This window comes from Nesoenas mayeri (genome assembly GCF_963082525.1).
Source record: "Nesoenas mayeri genome assembly, chromosome: Z".
In the NCBI taxonomy this organism is placed as follows: Eukaryota; Metazoa; Chordata; class Aves; order Columbiformes; family Columbidae; genus Nesoenas; species Nesoenas mayeri.
The window spans coordinates 8580641-8599187 of NC_137542.1; the positions used below are offsets into that span (position 1 = coordinate 8580641).

General features: G+C 39.7%; 1 protein-coding gene across 1 annotated transcript in view; it reads right to left on the minus strand.

Annotated features, from left to right (window-relative positions):
- The window catches only part of GRIN3A (glutamate ionotropic receptor NMDA type subunit 3A), a gene marked incomplete at both ends in the record, with an annotated part of 73662 nt that overhangs the window by 24750 nt on the left and 30365 nt on the right, over positions 1–18547 (minus strand). The window contains 2 exons of the mRNA XM_080362201.1: positions 10768–11815; positions 17225–17829. Of these exons, the coding sequence (XP_080218327.1) occupies positions 10768–11815; positions 17225–17829 (1653 nt within the window). The remainder of the gene's footprint in view (positions 1–10767; positions 11816–17224; positions 17830–18547) is intronic.

The window sequence follows — 18547 nt, forward strand, 5'->3', positions numbered from 1 at the left end:
ATTACTTGGCACATTCCAGTTTATGTAATACAGTGCCATTGCATTCAGTGCCATCAGCTAGGCTGAGAACACCTAAACATAGACTTTAAAAGACTCAGGCATAGAAATATCCTGGGCAAGTTGGGATTTAAAACTGAAAATGCATGAGATGCTGTCAGCAGTTAACCCTGACATACTCCCAAGTTGGGCTGTTGTCTTTTGAGTTCTTTCTAGCAGGTTCTGGCTTCTGTATGACCTTTCCGTGCTGCAAAGCGAGAAGATTTGGCTCAAAGCTTTTTCCTCCATTGGCGCCCTGGTTTTTATGTCTGCTATAATTCTGAGGTTTACACCACGCTTATTTGTCATGTATTTTTGCAGTGGGTAGGAAATGTAAGTGTACAGCATATAAATAGAGTGAAACAATGGTCTCAGCTCCAAAAAAGCAGGCCATCTGATCCCGTGGAGTTTGAGCTTGCTGGGAGCTGTGAAGAGACGAGGAGGGTCTAAATGGAGCAACTGTTGGAAAGTGAAATTATGGCTATTTTCTATAAGCAATGAACCCAGAACTAACTGATATCTAGTAAATACTTTCCCAGTACTTGATCAATGGGGTGCACTACCTGAGTCTGATTCAAGACTATTCTGAGCATCTTGACAGCTGTCTGGAAGAAAAGTCTTCAGGAGCTCAATTTCCAGTTAGCATCCCAAATAATTAAAATGATTTAATCATTCATTCAGTTATCCTCTCCTTTCAAAATTTAACTCCACAAATTATTATTCTTCAAGCAAAATCAGAAAATGGCAATGCAGTATACAGTGACTGCACCATGCAGTGCCAGTTGCAGAATTAACATGGATTCAGCTTTTATCACAACCTACAACACTGCTTTTTAATTTTAATAGTGTATAGAAAGGGGGATCATGGCTGAAAACACTTTCCTAACTTTTGCAACAATTCTTGAACAAAAATTATTATGAAGAGGTTTCAACATCATTGCCCCATCATAGTACTGGCTACCTGGTGTAATACCAAGTGTACTGTTTAATGGACATCTCAGATATCAGCAGAACTGCTGTCAGTCCCAGCATGATCTCTGCCAGGGAACTGCTGCAGAATCTTGAAAAACAGTTCAGTTTCAGTTGCCAGTCACTGGAGAGGTGTAGAATTAAGTGGTCTGCCCTGCTGTGAAGAACTGACACACTTTTAGAGATCTGCTGTTTTGCAATGATTCTTCTGTCTTTGGTGTATGAAGCAATAGCATTTTATCTTGTGTTATGCAAATAATACATCTAAGTGGTTGTCTGGCTGCTAATGGATTTCTTATAATTTCCTGAAAAAAAGAAATGCAATTGCTAGAACTAAGCAACGTTTCAGGGGAAAAAGAATCAACCAAACAAATTTTTAAAAACCCAAACAATGTGAAACTCTGTTAATGGTCTTTTCCCTATTTATCTGCAAGAGTTTTTGAAAACTAACTAGTGAATATTTATGGGGCGCAAAGGGAGATGAAAGAAAATTATTCACAGTGAAGCACATGAATTTTGAATTTTAGCAGATGAAAATTCACAGCTGAACTTCTGGAAGTGGAGGTTTTGTTCAGAAACTGTCCCATGTGTTCAGGCTTGGGAAGTGCAGATGTTCCCAGGGCCTCCAGGAGATGGTGTATGCAGAATACATTTGAAATTTCACTTTCCGTTCTCCGTTGCAAAAAGTGTCAGGGGAGCTGGTTCTTGGCTTGCCAGGATAATGTCAGATTTTGTTAAAATCTTGTCACTTTGAATCCAACTCAACTAGGTCATTAGCTGGCATAAATCTTTACAGCTGCATTGAACTCAATAAGCAGTTTCAATCTAGAAACAAATGCACAGTCTGGTACTGACGGTTTATTCTCCTGCATTGCAACAAGAGCATACATGAAAAGAAATTGTGACTTAGGTCTCTGTTTAAAACATACAGCTCCCTGTGTGAGTAGTAATAATTGTAAGATCCGCTCTACTTGTCTGTCGGCTGCAGAAGTTGTACAACTAAGGGATGACACTGGGGACTCTAGTCTGTGGTAGGTAAGTTAATTTCTGAAATGAGCCTCTCCTGATTGAATTGCTAGGCAGTGTCTTAGTACAAAAAGCTCCATAGGAACAGTACTCTCGTGAATATGAACTTAATGGTGTATTTATCCTCATGTCTTAATATCACTTAGAGAGTTTTCTGGACATGGGGATCTTTGAGCTGGATTTTATTCTGGGAAAGCTGAGAACTGTGAGATAGTAAGTTTAAATTTTTGTAGGAAAAATGGATAGACTGAAGAAAAAAGGATGTAATTCCCAGTAGGCAACAGATAATTGTTGCCAGTTGTACTTCAGCAGGACAAAGCAGCTGCAAAGATGCTCCAGACTGAGTCACTTCATTGACCATGTTCTTCTGCTTCCTACCTATAAAATACAGCTAATGCTGCTTTAAGGCAGATGAAATGCTTTTCAAATTAGAAGCAAGGGAAAGAGATCTGTTTGGCTTAATACATCCTCCAACTACCGAAGAGGCACAGGAGACTTCTCCTTAAATAATTCCTCTTGTCCTTCCATCCCAAGTCTCAGGTCTGCAGATGAAAAGCTATCACAGTTCTCTACAATCCACTGAGGGCTGGAGGGGAAAAACTAAAGTCACAGTAGCTTGAAGGGCTGGTAGCTTTCTCACCTTTAAAAGAATCATCTTTGAAATCCTTTTTCTTACAAATTTCTCCTGCTCCAGCTGGTACTGGTCGATTAGGAAAACACTGTCAGTCCTTCTGCCCCAGCCATTGGGCTGAACATAATCCTCTGTGTACACTGTCTAAATTTGTAAGGTAATGCTAATGCTCTGTTTTTTCCAGGAAAGGACCAGACAAGTTCTGTGTTGCAAATGGGTCACTAGTTACTAGGACGAAGAGGTTTCCAATTGCAGATTGTGGAACTGTCCACCAGTGCAGCCCTAATTTCTTAAATATGCTATTTGCTATTGGCTTTTGGTTCAAACCCATCAAATGAAGGTAAATCAGGAGTCCTTTGTTACTGACAGATCCAACCCTGGAACTAAATGTTATTTTTTTCCCTTCTTGGAATCAGTTTGGAACAGTGAGGCATGTGTTACGCACAAAGCGTAAAAGAAAAATAATGGGCTCATTCGGATGCCTTGACCTCTTGCACAGTGAAATATGAACAACAGTATTTGACTTTAGCTGGTGTGCAGTAAAATCTTATTGTACTCAATGAAAACTACTTTCTTTTTTTAGAGAGGGCTGGAGCCCTTGGCATCCCTGAAATCCAGGGGACAGTACAGGAGCTGACTGAGGACCTCTGTCACTAGGAAGGTGAGCCAGGCTAGTGTTCATGTCTCGGTTTATAGATCACAATGGCTGTGACTTCTGTGAACAATAATAAATATCCTCAATGCCGCTAAGTCAGCTGTATGATGGTCTTCCATTTGCCAGGGGATAAGATCAAACTTATGCATCTTCACTGGTCCCTGCTCCTCTTCACCAGTTACTTCAGTAACATCTTCTCCTCCTCTCTCACTGCTTACATTATTTCTTGCAAGGGCCTGAGGCCCATCTATGATGCAGTTGCTATTTCCAGTGGTGGGCTTGCTTTCCTTTCCTTTTAAAATGACATGACGTGTCATGTCATACTGCAGCCTGAGAGTGAGAAACTGATGTGAATAGAGCTGGAAAAATACTAAAACACATTCATTCTTTCTGGTGCTGAAAGAACAACCTTCATGACGTGCACCACACAGAATGAAGACGGCAGGACTTCCTCCTTTCCACCCCTGCCCCTGCATTCTTTGGGTCAAACAATTAGCATGGTGAGCTAAAGAGTGGCCAAGACAGTAGGTGACAGTACAAGGCATTCTATGTAGGTGAAGACCTGGAGCAGTAGGGGTTAATATGCAAAGATACCAAAAAGATAATTTTTGGCAAGAAGGCATAAAAAAGCAGTTCGTGATGGGAAAGGAAACTTTATTTGAAGAACACTGCAGCGCATTGCCTGATAAACTGGCTATCAGAATCATAAATATCCAAACTTGACAGGCTCTGAGCCTCCAAAGCTGTAACTTTAAAAGAAAGCTTTAATGAGGTGACGGGGAAGCTAAACAAGTCACCACTATAAATTGCAAGGGGAAGCTAAAGAAGCCAAGATTTCACCTCCATAAATTGCAGGTGTATTTCACTCCTCTATCAGATTGCTGTGCAACGCCTGTTCTTTATTCTGACTGCAGTTTTGGTAATTTTTCCTTTGTCTGAGATTTTTTCACTTTGGTCTCTGTGACACTTAAAGTCTTCTTGAGCTCAGATCCTTCATTGATTCATTAATACTCAGAAAAGCACCGTGTACTGATTAGCAGGCTGTGATGCTGTGAATTATGACCTTCCAGTGTTCAATGTCTGCCTGCACAGAAATACATGCTCTATAGATTTTGCAGCCAACTTCTTTTAATTGTAAAAAGAAAATAATCCTGCCATCCTGTACAGATACTAAACCCCATGGGAGCAGTAAGATTTCTGTTAACTCCACTCAGTTTGTTGCTTAATTTTTTATTACACAACTTAATGCATTTAATACATATTTAAATACATGCTATTTCATTATATATTTAATACATAGCAGTGCAAGTGGCGCTCCTTATAATGATTTATCTTAGGTTGTTGCAGTGAAAGACCATGGCTGTCTTTAAGAGCATTTTATTCTATGTAATTCTTAGAAGACTTCCTTCTTTCAGCAAGAAAATTTATCAATAAACACACAAGAGTTATGGCCTCACTCTAAAGCTTGCTGAACTTGAAGGAAAATATCATTAAAGGCAGGAGTATTTGGATCATGTTTCTAATAATGAAAAAAAGCCTACAAAGTGGCTGGACCTTTCCTTTTCTATGGTTTGGTATTGTTCATCTGCAGTTACTTGCCAGTTGGTATTTCTGGGCTGTTTTGATATATGTAACAGGGAGTTTTTAACTGATATAATGGCCATAATGCCTCTAAATTTACTGAGATTTTCATAAACCAGAAGGGAGGGCTTGCACACTCACATTTTAAGTCTAAACCCAAAAATCTGTTTTATTGTACATATTGAATTCCTGAGTAACAAAATCTCAGAAACATATTTTCTGGATTACTCAAAGTGCTTAGTTTTGTAATAAAAAGACGGACAGCTCATAAGAGCAAGTGGTCAGACGACAGATTGGAAGAGGAGCAGAGATTTCTGAGGACTAATCCTGAGGCATAGCAAGGCTGTTGAAGGGACTTTGTGGATGGGGCTTCTCAGAGTGATTGCAGGTGTCTGCAGTGCATTCCTTGGGGCATCTGCGGCATTGTGAGACATCAGTGCTGGCCAGGCTAGTACACCATCATACATAATGGAGAGGAATAGGTGCTTTCAGGGAATGGTTTGGGTCATCTTCTCCTGAAATAAGTGTCTTCAACAGCAACCCAATGTGCCTACCTCTTCCAACTAAGTGTAAAACCATATCAGACTAAGTAAATCATACTTAATGTCTCCACTGCAGTGACATAAATTTAGGTGAGATAACACAATGAAACTGCTGATGGTGGGATTCAGAGGTGTAGCCCTTTTTGTGAAATGAATCTCAATAGGTTCAATATTTTCTGTCAAAATGCCATGTGGAAAGGAACTTTGCCATTGTCAAAGGGTCTTCTGAAAGTATAGTGAGGCAGAGGAGTAAAAATATAACCATAGTGAATTAATAGGTATAGCTACTCAAGCTCATCCTAAAGATGGCAAAGAAAAGCTGACAGCTGTCACAGAAGTGACAATGGTTGGATAGTAGCTGAAAAGCTCATTATATTCTTGAAAGAATGACACTTTAAGCAGAAAGAAAGGCCGAGCGTTGGACCACCTTATGGAAAATCTGTCCAGCTCTTCCACTTCTGCTGTTGTATGCTTTCTTGTTGGCATGTTTGAAATGTTTCTTCTGTCCTCTGGGTTTCCACAATTATTCCCTCAAATAATGTGGACTACTCAAGATACTCCTGACTTTATGGTGCACCTCCAAAATGTGCTCTGGCATCAGAAGACTGAAAGCAAAGTCCCTGTCTCAAGTCCCCTTACCACTTAAAAAACCCACTCCTTGGGGAGATCTTGTAATACAGGACCCTATTTCTACATTTAATAATGAAGATTTTTACTGAATCTGGGCTTTGGTTGCAGGCTGACTGGGGAAAAGAAGGCACTGACACTGCTGTGTACTTACAGATAATTTGTTTTCTGTGCCTGTGGCACTGAGACCTAGATTACCCACATGCAGATAGTACCATTTTATGGAAACCATACTGCATACTGAAACATAAAATATCTGGACTTGTCACAAGACTGGCTAGAAAAGACAACAGCCATAAGGATACATGCTTCTGATGCAGTATGGAAGCAAATTCTTTTTCTTGTGCCCAGAGCCCCTCACTTATCAACATGTCTCATCTCCGCTTAGCCTGTGCCTGTAAGGCTGTATACTCAGCTTGCAGCTGTAGGTCTGTAATGCAACCACATCTTGTCAATCTGGGAAAATATGACAATGGCCAGCTGTCTTAAGACTGTTCTGTCCTCATCTGCATACCTATGGGATCCTCTAACACCAGCTCTGTTTTAATGAACTACCTATTACAACCTCACCTTGCCACTGTGAATATGTGTGTTGGCCCCAGCGAAGGATAAAAACTTTGGGTGGTGTCTTTTCCAGCTGTCACTGAGTAATTGGCACTGGTAAGGCAACACCTCAGATACTGTGTTCAGTTTTGGGCTTCTCACTACAGGGAAGACACTGAGGTGCTGAAGCAAGTTCAGAGGAGGGAAACAAAAGCTGGTGAGGGATCTGGAGCACAAGTGTGATGAGGAGCAGCTGAGGGAACTGGGGCTGTTCAGCCTGGAGAAAAGGAGACTGAGGGGAGACCTTATCACTGTCTACAACTGTCTGAAAGGAGGTTGTAGCATGGAGGGTGTCAGTCTCTTTTCCCACGTAGCAAGTGATAGGACAAGAGGAAATGGCCTCAGGTTGCACCAGGGGAAGTTTAGACCGGATGTCAGGAAAAATGTCTTCACGGAAAGGGTTGTCAGGCACTGGAACAGGCTGCCCAGAGAAGTGGTGGAGTCACCATCCCTGGAGGTGTGTAAAAGACATATAGATGAGGTTCTTAGGGAGATGCTTTAGTGCGAGTGTTAGGTTAATGGTTGGACCTCATTGTCTTGAGGGTCTCTTCCAACTAAAATGGCTCTATGACTCTATAATATCACCAACGGACTAAGGAGCTATACAATAAACAAGGTGATAAGCAGGTTTGGGAGACGTCAGGAATCAAGCCAGCTCTCAAATGGCCATGACAGGTAGGTGGGACAAACAACCAGACCAGTTCCAAGGCAGGCTGCTAGTCTGCATGGAGTAACTGACCTTGTAAAGATGTCAACTCATACAACAGCATACCTGGTCTGCCAAGCACTTTGACAAAGACAAATGTTGTAATTTTTGTGCATCCAAAGATGTGACACTAGGAGAAAAACTGAAATAAGTCTCTGGGATAGAAGGGATAAAAGTAGTATAAAATGATCCAAATGCAATGTTTTTCCTCCATCTCCTTTATCTGCAAACAAGCTTTTAGTCTTCTCTGCCGGGGACTGTAGAGAGCGTCCTAAGAGGGAACTGGGACAATGCTGCAACTTTCATCTGGGTAAATGGCACATTCGTCCTGTAGCTATCCGCTTGTGCTCAAACAGCAGACTGAACATGTTCAAGTGAATTTCTTCCCCAAAAGCCCAGTTTGCCAGTTTCTACTGGCAGGAAATGATGGTCTAAAATGAGTAAGATGAGAAAATAAGGGAAAGGAGGCAGCTGTGACCCAAAAATGCCTGTTCTCTTAGGAAAGTAAGCTTTTAAGGTGGCAGGACATTGCTTTACTATTTCTGCAACTTACTGGGTATGTTGTTAACTCCTACCATAAAAAGTTACCTGAAATGTGACCTAGTAAATGGAGTAGCCAGCTCTAATGGATACTCCAAATCTTTGGCTTTAATGACCAACCCTTGTTAAGACTCTCACTTGGAAAATACATACTAAGTTTCCAAAAATTCAAGATATATTCCAAGAACCTAATCGTCCTGCCTCCCATTGCTTGCCTTCTGCTCTGATTTCCTCCTTTCAGCAGCATGATGATATTTCTATATTCCCTTACTTGTATTTCCACGCCGTTAATGCATTTAAAGGTCCAACTGAGGTATCTCCAATTCTATGTTCCACTTTACATGGTGATTCGTGGTTGTACTGCAAGCCATTTTCTTTTGATTTCTGGTGGAAACGCTGCACCTTCAAGACTTCAGCAACATGGGAGGATGATGTTTCCTTTGCTGAGCTGCAATGAGCAACTGCTAAAACACTGTATTCCTTGGTCAGTTAAACTTCACTGTTGTAACATTAATTTTTCTAGAAAGGCAGATGTTATTTATTCAGGCTATATCAAATGTTGTCTTATTTTAACTAGAAGAGAGAGCATAGATGTTCCTGGCAATACTGACTTTAGATACCATGTTTCTAATATTGAAAAAACCCACCCTTTTAATTTTTCCCAACTTGCCTGCTTCCCTGGCTGTTCTCAGTCTCAGATGAGATTTGCTGTTTGTGCCTGCCAGCCTGAAGAAATTATATGTCTTACATCACCTCAAGAAGGTTGTTCCTCTACTTTGGGCTTTGCTTTTCAAATATATTGTGAAAGAACAGTAGAAGAGCATATGTAACCTGAGAACAGCAGTAGAATGGTTAAAAGTATATTCAAATTAAAAATATTATTTTTGCATCCTACTGCCTTCTTCTTGAATAAGTCTCCACCACTGAAAACAAAGAGGTAAGCAGATCTGGAAAATCAAAACATACAATTTTTAAATCACATAAAAACATTTTAAGTAAGGAGTGGTGCATGTACCTCTGCAACTGTGGTGGCATAAACATTTCCTAAAACTAAGCTTTGAGTCTCAAAGAGAACTTTGAGAGGGTAGACCTCAGGCTTTGTGTGAGAAAAGGTTAAACCAGTATATTTTCTATTATAACTACTTTTACAGACTAAGACTTTGGAGGCAAATGCAAGAAATGCTTGAAATATCTGAAACTATGTATGGTTATATGTGTATGTATTGGGTCCATGTATACATCTACCATACGTATACATATGGTAGATGTGTACATGGACCAAATTTCAAAGCAAGATGATTTCAAATTGGGTCCATGTTTTTGAAACACCCTGTGTTTTGTAGTTCACATAACAGCAGGCAATCCTCTTCCATAAAGGCTGCCTTGTCTTATGCCTACATTGGAAACTGTTAACTAATCAGGATCTTAGATCTAGTCCATGAAGCAGAGAAGTGCCTCTCTAGGAAAGGCCAGTAATGCCACTGATTTAATGGGGTAACTGAGGTTGCTAACCATGAGTCACTGGTGTTTCTGTTCAGGACTAAGAGCTGTCTTTGCAGCACTTGATATGTGTCACTATTCTGAGCTCGATTTTGTAACTCAACAGCACAGTTTTACGTTTTCTAGCAATTGCAGAAATTGCAGAATAATCTGATGCAATTTGATTTGGTGGATTGGGTGATGCCTATGTAAAGAGTAGAGGACTAACTTCATTTTGAAGCCAATATTATGGCTCACACAACAATGACTGTAATGGAGACGTGCCTAGAGCTGGGAAAATTCAGCTGAAAACTCTTATTTGCTTACTCAGAATGCTTTAAATAAAACAAATACATGATTCCCGGATTTTTGCTGCTTAAATTGATTAAGTTATTTATATAATGTTGGTCATATTTTTCTGCAGGGGGAAGGGTAGATTATTAGTAGCAATTTGCTTTAAGCCATAAATGAGTTTTAGAGTGCCTTAGGACAACTGTAAGAAAATATTGGGTTTTGTTCAAATTCTTTTTGGTAGAAATAATCTAGAAAATGTTGGAGGAAGTGAATCAGAAGTAGTACTCACAAAATCAGAACTTTATGGTAAATGGTCTAAAGATCCCTTCATCCCCTCTTGGGAGTGGGGGAGAAAGTGTGTGGAAGCAGTCCTGCTTCTACATTTTACCTTGCCTTACCAAAAACTACTAGGAAGTCTGAGCTATTTGCAGATGCGTTGTCTACAACATAATTTATCTCCTTCCATGATAGTTCTCCAGTAGGAACAACACTGCAAATCAAATGTTTGACTAATGAATTCCAGTGCTTTGATGCAGAAGGTAGGATTTTTCAAAGTATTTAAGTTCTGCTCCATTTGATTTAGCATTAGTGAGGAATTTTGACAGTAACGCCTTTGTAAGAACAGTTATGGCTTGTGAAATACTTGCAAAATCGTACCTAGAAATCAGTGGTTTTGTCTTCATGTTGTGTGGTTGTTTTGTTTGAGAGGATCTCCAGGTGACCCTAATCACCCAATTGCTCAAAACAGCTATTGTCAAAGGGACTTCAGAACTGAAACCTAACCTTTAATCTGCATGTAGAAGCCACTTTCCTTCTCTGCAGTGGGCAACATCAAAATCCTTCACCTTCCTCCTCAGCTGCGGTCTTTGAAATCTGCCTTACACGTCTATGGATGTTTAAAGATCCTCTCTCACTGAACTTTCCTACTGAAGTCCCATCAGGTGGAAAGTAATTGTAGTGGAACTGCTGTCTGCACACAGATTGCTTTCTGATTTCATTACAAACCATAAATTATGCAGCAGTGAATTTTGACTGGGAAGAAGAAAAGGCTGAGTTAATAAAAACAGACATGCTTTACCTTTGGGTCGTGTATTCCAGAAAGCTCTTCATAGATCTTCTCTCCTACCATGACAGCAGCTAGGTTGGCTGTGTACGTGGACAAACAAAACAGACAGAAAATAGCCCAGAGATTCATTAAAAACCTTCCAGTCCAGCACTTGGGAGGTTTGATGGCAGCTGTTCTTCCAAACAAGATCGCATAGCAGACATTCAGGGCAGAGGAGAAAGAAAATACTTTGTTCCTATTCCTTCCCTTTGGTGTCATCCCAAAAGGACTTTTCCACTCATATAAGGTGAGGAATATAGCTGTGATGTGAAGTGCAACAAATATCCCCAGCCACATAGTCCAGTGAAGTGGCCACATAAAGGCTCCAATAGGAGCTGCTGTGTCTTTGGTCCTCACCAATATCCCCAAGCTGGTTGAAAAGAAAGGGCTAGTGAAATCAATCACTTGGCTGCGGGCAGTGTTAATGCTAAATGATGTCACTGCCATATGAGCTGTGCCAGCGAGAAGGTCTCCCACCAGCCCTGTCCAGTGGCCATTCTTCCAGGCTCCATATTTTCCATCACCAACAATGTACAAGTCAAAATCAAAATTCATATCCTCAGCTAGCTTCTCCAGCAGGTCAATGCAGTAGCCATAGCAGCACTTCTTCAGCTCAATGGGAACAGTGTCATTCCCTCCTTGAAGGGTTTCAAACAGGTTATCCAGAACAGCTGAATCATTGGTCAAGGGATCCAGGCACAGCTGCCCAGCTGGGCAATGACCTTCATCATCTACATCTCTTGTAAAGACAAATGGATGCTCAATGAGAGTTACCACTCTGAGGTGCAGCCGGGTGGGGTGTTGCATGTGATTTTTATGTCTCTGGGCCTGTTCTGGCCATATCCCATAGTCCATGACTATCTTTCCTTCTTGCCAGCTCCCCAAACGAGTCCACATAGGATTCCCGACAGGGTCGTGCTGCAGATTCCAGATGAAGAAGTTGTTTTCTGAGCTGATGATGGAGGAGCCTTTCACCTTGATGTGGCCACTGAGACCATCAAAAGTTGTGTTTGCTAAAAACCTGTTGGAGGGAGAAAGAACAGTAATCAGAAGCAGACAACTGAAGTCATCATGCTGAAGCATAAACAAACACTATGAATTTATGTTTAAGAGACTAGATTGTGGATGTTGTCAAACACCTGAGTCATTAATAGCTTTCCTATGGCATGATGAACAAGCCACTTCATTTGTGAATAAGTACTTAGGAATGCTCTCCTATGTATCTAATTTAAGTGGAAACTCTTCAGGAAGGATATTCTTTTTACTATTAGAAAAAATGAGTGAGAGATCACCCATTTTTTCAGTTACTTGTGCCTCATAAATGAAGGAAACATAGGTTAGTTCTAAGATGAACTCAACAGATCTGTAGTCAGATTCCTAGATAAAAATATCTATGAAAATGGAAGAGTGGAAATTATGTATGAAATGTCCTTCCAAGAAAAATTCTATAATCTCAGTAAGATCTAGCTTACATAAGAGAGGCTACTGAAGTGCTGTCAACAGCTTTCAAGCACTCTGAAGTGAACCAATCTGGATTAAAAAATTCAAATTTTGCATTGGTAGATTATTGTTAGCCACTTCAGAATGAAGAAGGGGACTCAGTGAAAGACCATTGCTCAGGGACAGTCAGTTCTAATTCTGAAAAAAAAAAAAAAAGTTTATTAAAATATCTGCAAAAGTAATGTTTTTAAAAGTGCAGTTTTGACATTGCAGCAGATCTCACAAAGTGTGCCAGATTTTCACTGCGCATTTTGAATTGAGATTTTTGGGCTTTTGCTATTCCAGATAGGCACAATAAAGTTAAGCATTTCCTTTGTGTGGGGTGGCGGTGTTTGCAAGCGGTTGTCAGTCATTATTAAAGAGGCTAAAATGGCATGGATAAGGGACAGGGAACTGAGCAGAAAATAAGTGTTGTAAGGAGAAAATACTTTTTAGTGTGGACACCATGACTGGCTGAACTGCACTCTGTTAATAAGAAAGATGCTATACATTTTGCAGGGGCTGTAGAGGGACCCTACTAAGACTTTGTAAGTCTTAGTGTGGGGATTCCATTAAAAACAACTGAGCTAAATGGTTGCTAATATGGTGTAAGGTAAGTCAGGCACATACTTTTCAGTAAGAGGCACTCAGAAGCAGATTATTTAGCTCTCATAGTAGAATACAACACCTGACATTAGTTCTGGGAATTGGATGAAAACAAGTATTGAATGAAAGAAGTATAAACACTATAGCTGTCATTCCAGCCTCAGTAAGCAAGACATAAACTTCAAGTAGTGTTAATTGTTCATCAATTGTTAAAGCGGATAAAAAAGTACCTTAAATTGATTAGAAAAGGATAATCTGTAGCAAAAGTGTGTGCATACATGTTTCTGCCCAGGCTCTGCCATTTGTTTTTATGACTTTTGATGATTTTTGATGAAGTTTCAGCAGTTAAACTCTGGACTGTATATGTCTCAAGATCATATCTGTTTTTGTCCTCAGCAAAGGGCAAATTTACAAAACTAAGTAGTATAGTTTTAAGTGTGGCTGTCTGTGTGACAGGCTTCTCTGAGATGGCTTCAAAATTTTTCTTATGCAGTCTATTTTGAGTAGGTTGATTTTGGAGAAAGATGATACAGCCAGTACTGTCAAAAGCAATTGACGTGTACATGTGTTAACTTGGGCCTGAAAATTATGTGTAAAACTCATATAGGTGTTTATAAATGGGGTAGATGAATAAACGTTAAATGTTAGCTAAACTTCATTAATCGGTGGTGTCTGCCACTGACTAGTTTTTTCCTCCTACCCTGTGTTTCACATTTGATGATATATTTGTATGTTTGGGTATGCAAACACTATCAAGACAAAGTTTATAGAGAGAGGCAATCTTAGCACTAAAGAAAGGTTTATGTGTCCATAAACTTATCTGTTTTTTCCCTCTCATCCTCATTCTTTATAAAAACTTGTTCAACGTCTTCCTTACAAGCCTTGCTGGGCTTATGTGCTAAAGCCATAACTATGACAACAATGGTAAAACCATTGCATAGGTTGGTATCTAAAAATTTGAAATAATTGTTTAGACAGTTCACAAAATGCAAAAATTGAGGAAGACAAGTAATGAGATGGTAAAAGCTAGCAAAGTTCTTATGAGTTGGGCCCCACATTGCTACTAAACCAGGGCTTGGATATCAGAACAGGTGCTTTGGGAATAGGTGAAGCTATAGAATAATATATTAGATTTGTTTTCTTCAGGTAGAATGAGAACAGTGGAATTTATACACTGTGTTCCCTGACTTTCATTGTAGAAACAAGTATGCCCATGAGGGTGAATCGAGCCCTCTATACCTGTTCTGTGGTTGAATTGTGTTAGAAGCGGTTACCTGAGAGATTTAATAGTGTTTAAATGTATGAGTTGGCTACCTTGTTGAATCAGTGGCTTACTTTTGCAGGTGATTTGCATATTCTATACTTTTGTTAGTGACAGGACATTAATCAAAATAAATGAGGGGAACTATGTGGGAGATAAATTTTAACAACACTTTGTTTTATATGCAAGGGGCTATGGCTGCTAATATTTTGCAGATGCTACGTGTAGCACTAGTGAAACTCATGACTGGGACCTCCCGTAAAAACTCCCTTACTCAGTAACTTTAGGAAACAGGTGAGAGGATCTGACTACATTATTTAAGCCATCAATCTCTAGTGTGAATCGTTAGGAATTACAAGTGCTGAACATTGCACAGACACACTGGCAATATCCAAGCAATATCTTTCCAGCAGGGCTACTGATAGATTTGTATGAAAATATACGTACAAATTTCAGAGGGTGAGGGGCCAGATCCTCAAGTCTGACAACTAAACTAATTCCCTTGATGTTACACCAATATGCGTGAGCTGATGATCACATCGATAGGCTGTGACACCTGCATTAAAGCTTTACTAGCATCACTTCAGTCTGCCCAAGGAGTCCAAAGCATGTCATTTGCTCATTTCAGCTTTATTTGTTTTTCATGTGCTTTGTTTTAAGAACTGCTCATTGGTGCTTCAGCAGTACTACCGTAAGCCAGCAGCTGTATCTTCATCATATCTTTAAGAATTATTTAGTTAAGTGATTTCATTTCCTTTCAGGCTTGATGGCTTGGTAATTCCACATATTTCTTGGAAAGTTTACTGGAGGCAAGAACTAAAATGGGCAAGCAAATAGCAGGCTGATGAAATTACCTAAGAAGCACAGTTAAATCTGTAAGCCTAGTTAAAGCTGTAAAGACTAATTAAAGCTAAAAGACAAGACAAGGCTTTGAAATTTTAATGCCTTGTTCTGTCAGCAAGGATGCTCACCTAAGCAGGAAGGTATAGATCAAGGAATCAATCTCATTGTAAGAGGAATGAAGGATAGAGATTTATAACAGTATATTCCTCAGGGGTTTGTATATCTTTATCCATATATATATCCATAGAGATAAAAGCGTGCTTTGCCACGGACCACACCTTGGCCTTGTTCACAATCATTATTCTGCTCTTGGGTGGCATTTGAATGTCTGCATAGCCAATGTACGAGTGTAGTGTTGGCAACGAAAGCTCAGGTGTCAGCTGTGGCAGGTTGTGGGACTGCTGTTTAACTACACACTGCAACTACACAAGCTCTGTGCCTCTGTGCCTTCTCCATCACCACCCACCGCCGCTCCAAGGCTACATATTGTGACAGATGGGTTCATTCAGACAGAAAAACACTAACATTAGCAAACACTCAGTGAAGTACCAGATGAAAGTTTCATCCTTGGAGATGCACCACTTGCCTAAAAGTACTTGTGCAATGGACAAGTCACAGTTGACAATGGTCACATTTAAGCCACTCATTGGTGCTTCGTGCCTGTGCAATTATTGGTACCATTCAATGTTAATAGTTAGTCTGCTAACTCATACCTCAGTACCAGCCAGCAGGTATCTGTCTCACTGATACACTATAAAAACAGCTGCAGTCATTCAGGATGAGGGTTTATCTAACCCTTTATTTTGTCTTTAATAGGGTTCACAAGCAGGTGCCTAGGGAAAAACAGGCTAAGCATATGATCCTTTTTTCCCTTCCACAATATCTTTACTGAGATGAATGGACAAGAAATTTCAGAGTTGTGAAATTGCATATTGTTTCCCAAAAGATAAGAGAAGCTACAGCAGTCGCTGTTCATGAGAGAGCTAATAGTTTTGTGTAGAAACAGTGATGAGGGAATATTTTGCAGGAATACCTTTAAGAGCTTTAATTTTGCTTTTGTTATTCTTTGTCCCTTCTTTAACCCTCAAAAAGTCTGTTCATAAAAAAACTGTCCTGAAACATTTGTTACTTTAAGAAGCTTCTTGCTGAGTTTTACCTTTCAAGGACTCAGGTATGATTTAGTTAAAATACTGAGAACAATGATACAAAATTAATATCTAATGTCAGTGAGGATATTGCAAGTTGGTGCAATATTTATTCCAAAGCTGTGTTTCACTCTTTTGCAACAGGGTTTTTTGACCCCTAACCTACGGATGAGTGCTGATTAAGGAACTGTGAGTGTCTCAGATGGTTGTGTTTCGAGCAGTGCTGTAAGAACATTATTGCAAAGACACATCTCAGATATAATTTCAAAAAAAGTTGCAAACATACAAAAAGCTTCAAGAACTTTTATCCTAACTCCATCTAACAGAATCTGTAGGCTGAACACCAGGTATAATGGGTGAAAACATGCAATACACACTGGATATAAACCAAATGATGAATTCACATATTTAGCAAGGACCTTTTGTTTGTTTCAAAAGGAACCATGTAATTTTTCCTCTCATATGTTAAAACGCAGAATATTTCTAGACGTGAATCCTTATGCGGTTTTGGAAATAACTTCAGTATAGTGGTGTGCAGTGGTCTACAGGAATAGTTTTAGCAGAAGCTGAAAGAGAAGCCTCCTGCTCCAAATGAACGCAGTTTTGAAGGCTCTCACCAGCAGCGGTGGCCTCTGGAGTGGTCACGGTGCATAATTTTTCAACTATGGAGGCACACTAGCAAGGGCTACATATCTCCTTTTATACTCTGATTGCTTTGGTAGTGCAAATATTCTTACTGTGTTTTGTATTCTCTCAGTTATCTCAAAACTTCAGAGAATTTGACACTAGCCCTGACTTTCCCCCCTTTGCATAAATATAAATACTTTCAGAGCATAGTCGGTAACCTAGACAATGTTTGCTATGTGATCTCTACTCTTGTGGAACGGTGTCTTCTTCTATAACTCCTTCTGTGGCTAAGTTTGTTTCATTTTTTGCCCAGAAGTAATGAAGTGGAAGGAAATACTGAAACAAATGCATGTATGAGAGAGGGTTAAAATCATGACAGCTAAGCCACTGACAATGACAGGAAGGAAAACTATTTTTCTTGTATACCACAAATATTAGCTACAAAAAAAGAAAAGAAGGAAAAACTTACTTTGACAAATACTGCCCTGAAGTGATATTTCTTGAATCTGTGTCCATGCAATTCATTGTACTTGGAATAAGAGCTAGTTCAGGTTGAATCATGGTGGCTGCTGCTACAGCTCTTGCTACCAGCTCCATCGCATCCTGCACATAATGCTCAAAGACTGAGTGTGTTGTCTTCCCATGGGCAATGAGACCGAGAGGCAAACCTTCTGTCCTCAGTTCTTCTACATTCTGTGAATCCCCAATAATCCAGTGAAGTTCTGGAGGCACCACACCAAACTGAGTGGTTATTTCAAAAATTCTCCGCGTTTTTTCCATGTCACATCCAAACATCACTATGGTAGACGTTGTGTCTTTGATGCTCTCCAGGTTAAACTGTAAGTAGTTCAGAAGGTCACTGGTTGAAGTGAGGTTTGCTGTGATGTTTATAATGGATCCTAGGTGGAACTTGGAGCTCTGTTGTGTAAGGAAAAGAAAATCGGTGATGTTCCACTCCTCCTGGCATAGCATCAGGCTGAAATTATACCAGTTGTTCATCGCAAGGATTGCAAAAGTGACGTCAGCATCAGAACTCAGTGAGTTTTCTAAACTCATCTGCAGGTGAAGGGGATTCTGTAGTTAAAAATATGAAAGACAACTGATCAGAAATATACTGGTCCCAAAGTTAATGAGTATGCTTAATTTTTGTTCACTTATTTAGTTCAAAGTAATCACCTGTCAACCAAGAGAACTGTTTGAGAAACAGGAGAACTTATACCCACGTAGCTTAAATGGGCTGTGATTCATGGGCTTCCTTGGCTAGAGTTTGAATCAACCTCAGTAGTCGTTAATGAGTCTGTTTCCAAGAATTTGTACTTCTTTCAATCCATTTGTACTTTTGGATTTCTTGGAATTCTCAAAAGCAAAGATCTCCCTGGGGTATGAGAAGGTATGCCGTTACAGTTCAGGTTCAACCCTGGTGTTAATGTTGAAATTCAATGAAAGTTGACAAGTTCTTTGGTAAAAAATAAGAAAAACTGAAGTAGAGCCCTCATCTTTTTATTACATCTCTCTCTCTCTCTTTTTTTTTTTTAAAATTTCTGGTAGTTGGGGACTTCTTTACATAGACACATGAGCAACCTAGTTAAACAGATCACAGTCTACAATCAATGCACATCATGTACTGCCAATAAAACAAGAGCAGATTGATTCTTTGGTAAAGGACAAGTTCCTGAACAAAAAGGAGACTAAGATATGCAGACTGTGATTTCTGAGATGGAAAATATTTGATAAATAAGCATTCCACACTAGTTTTTTCCACGTCATTGATGATATAACAGAACTCAACAGA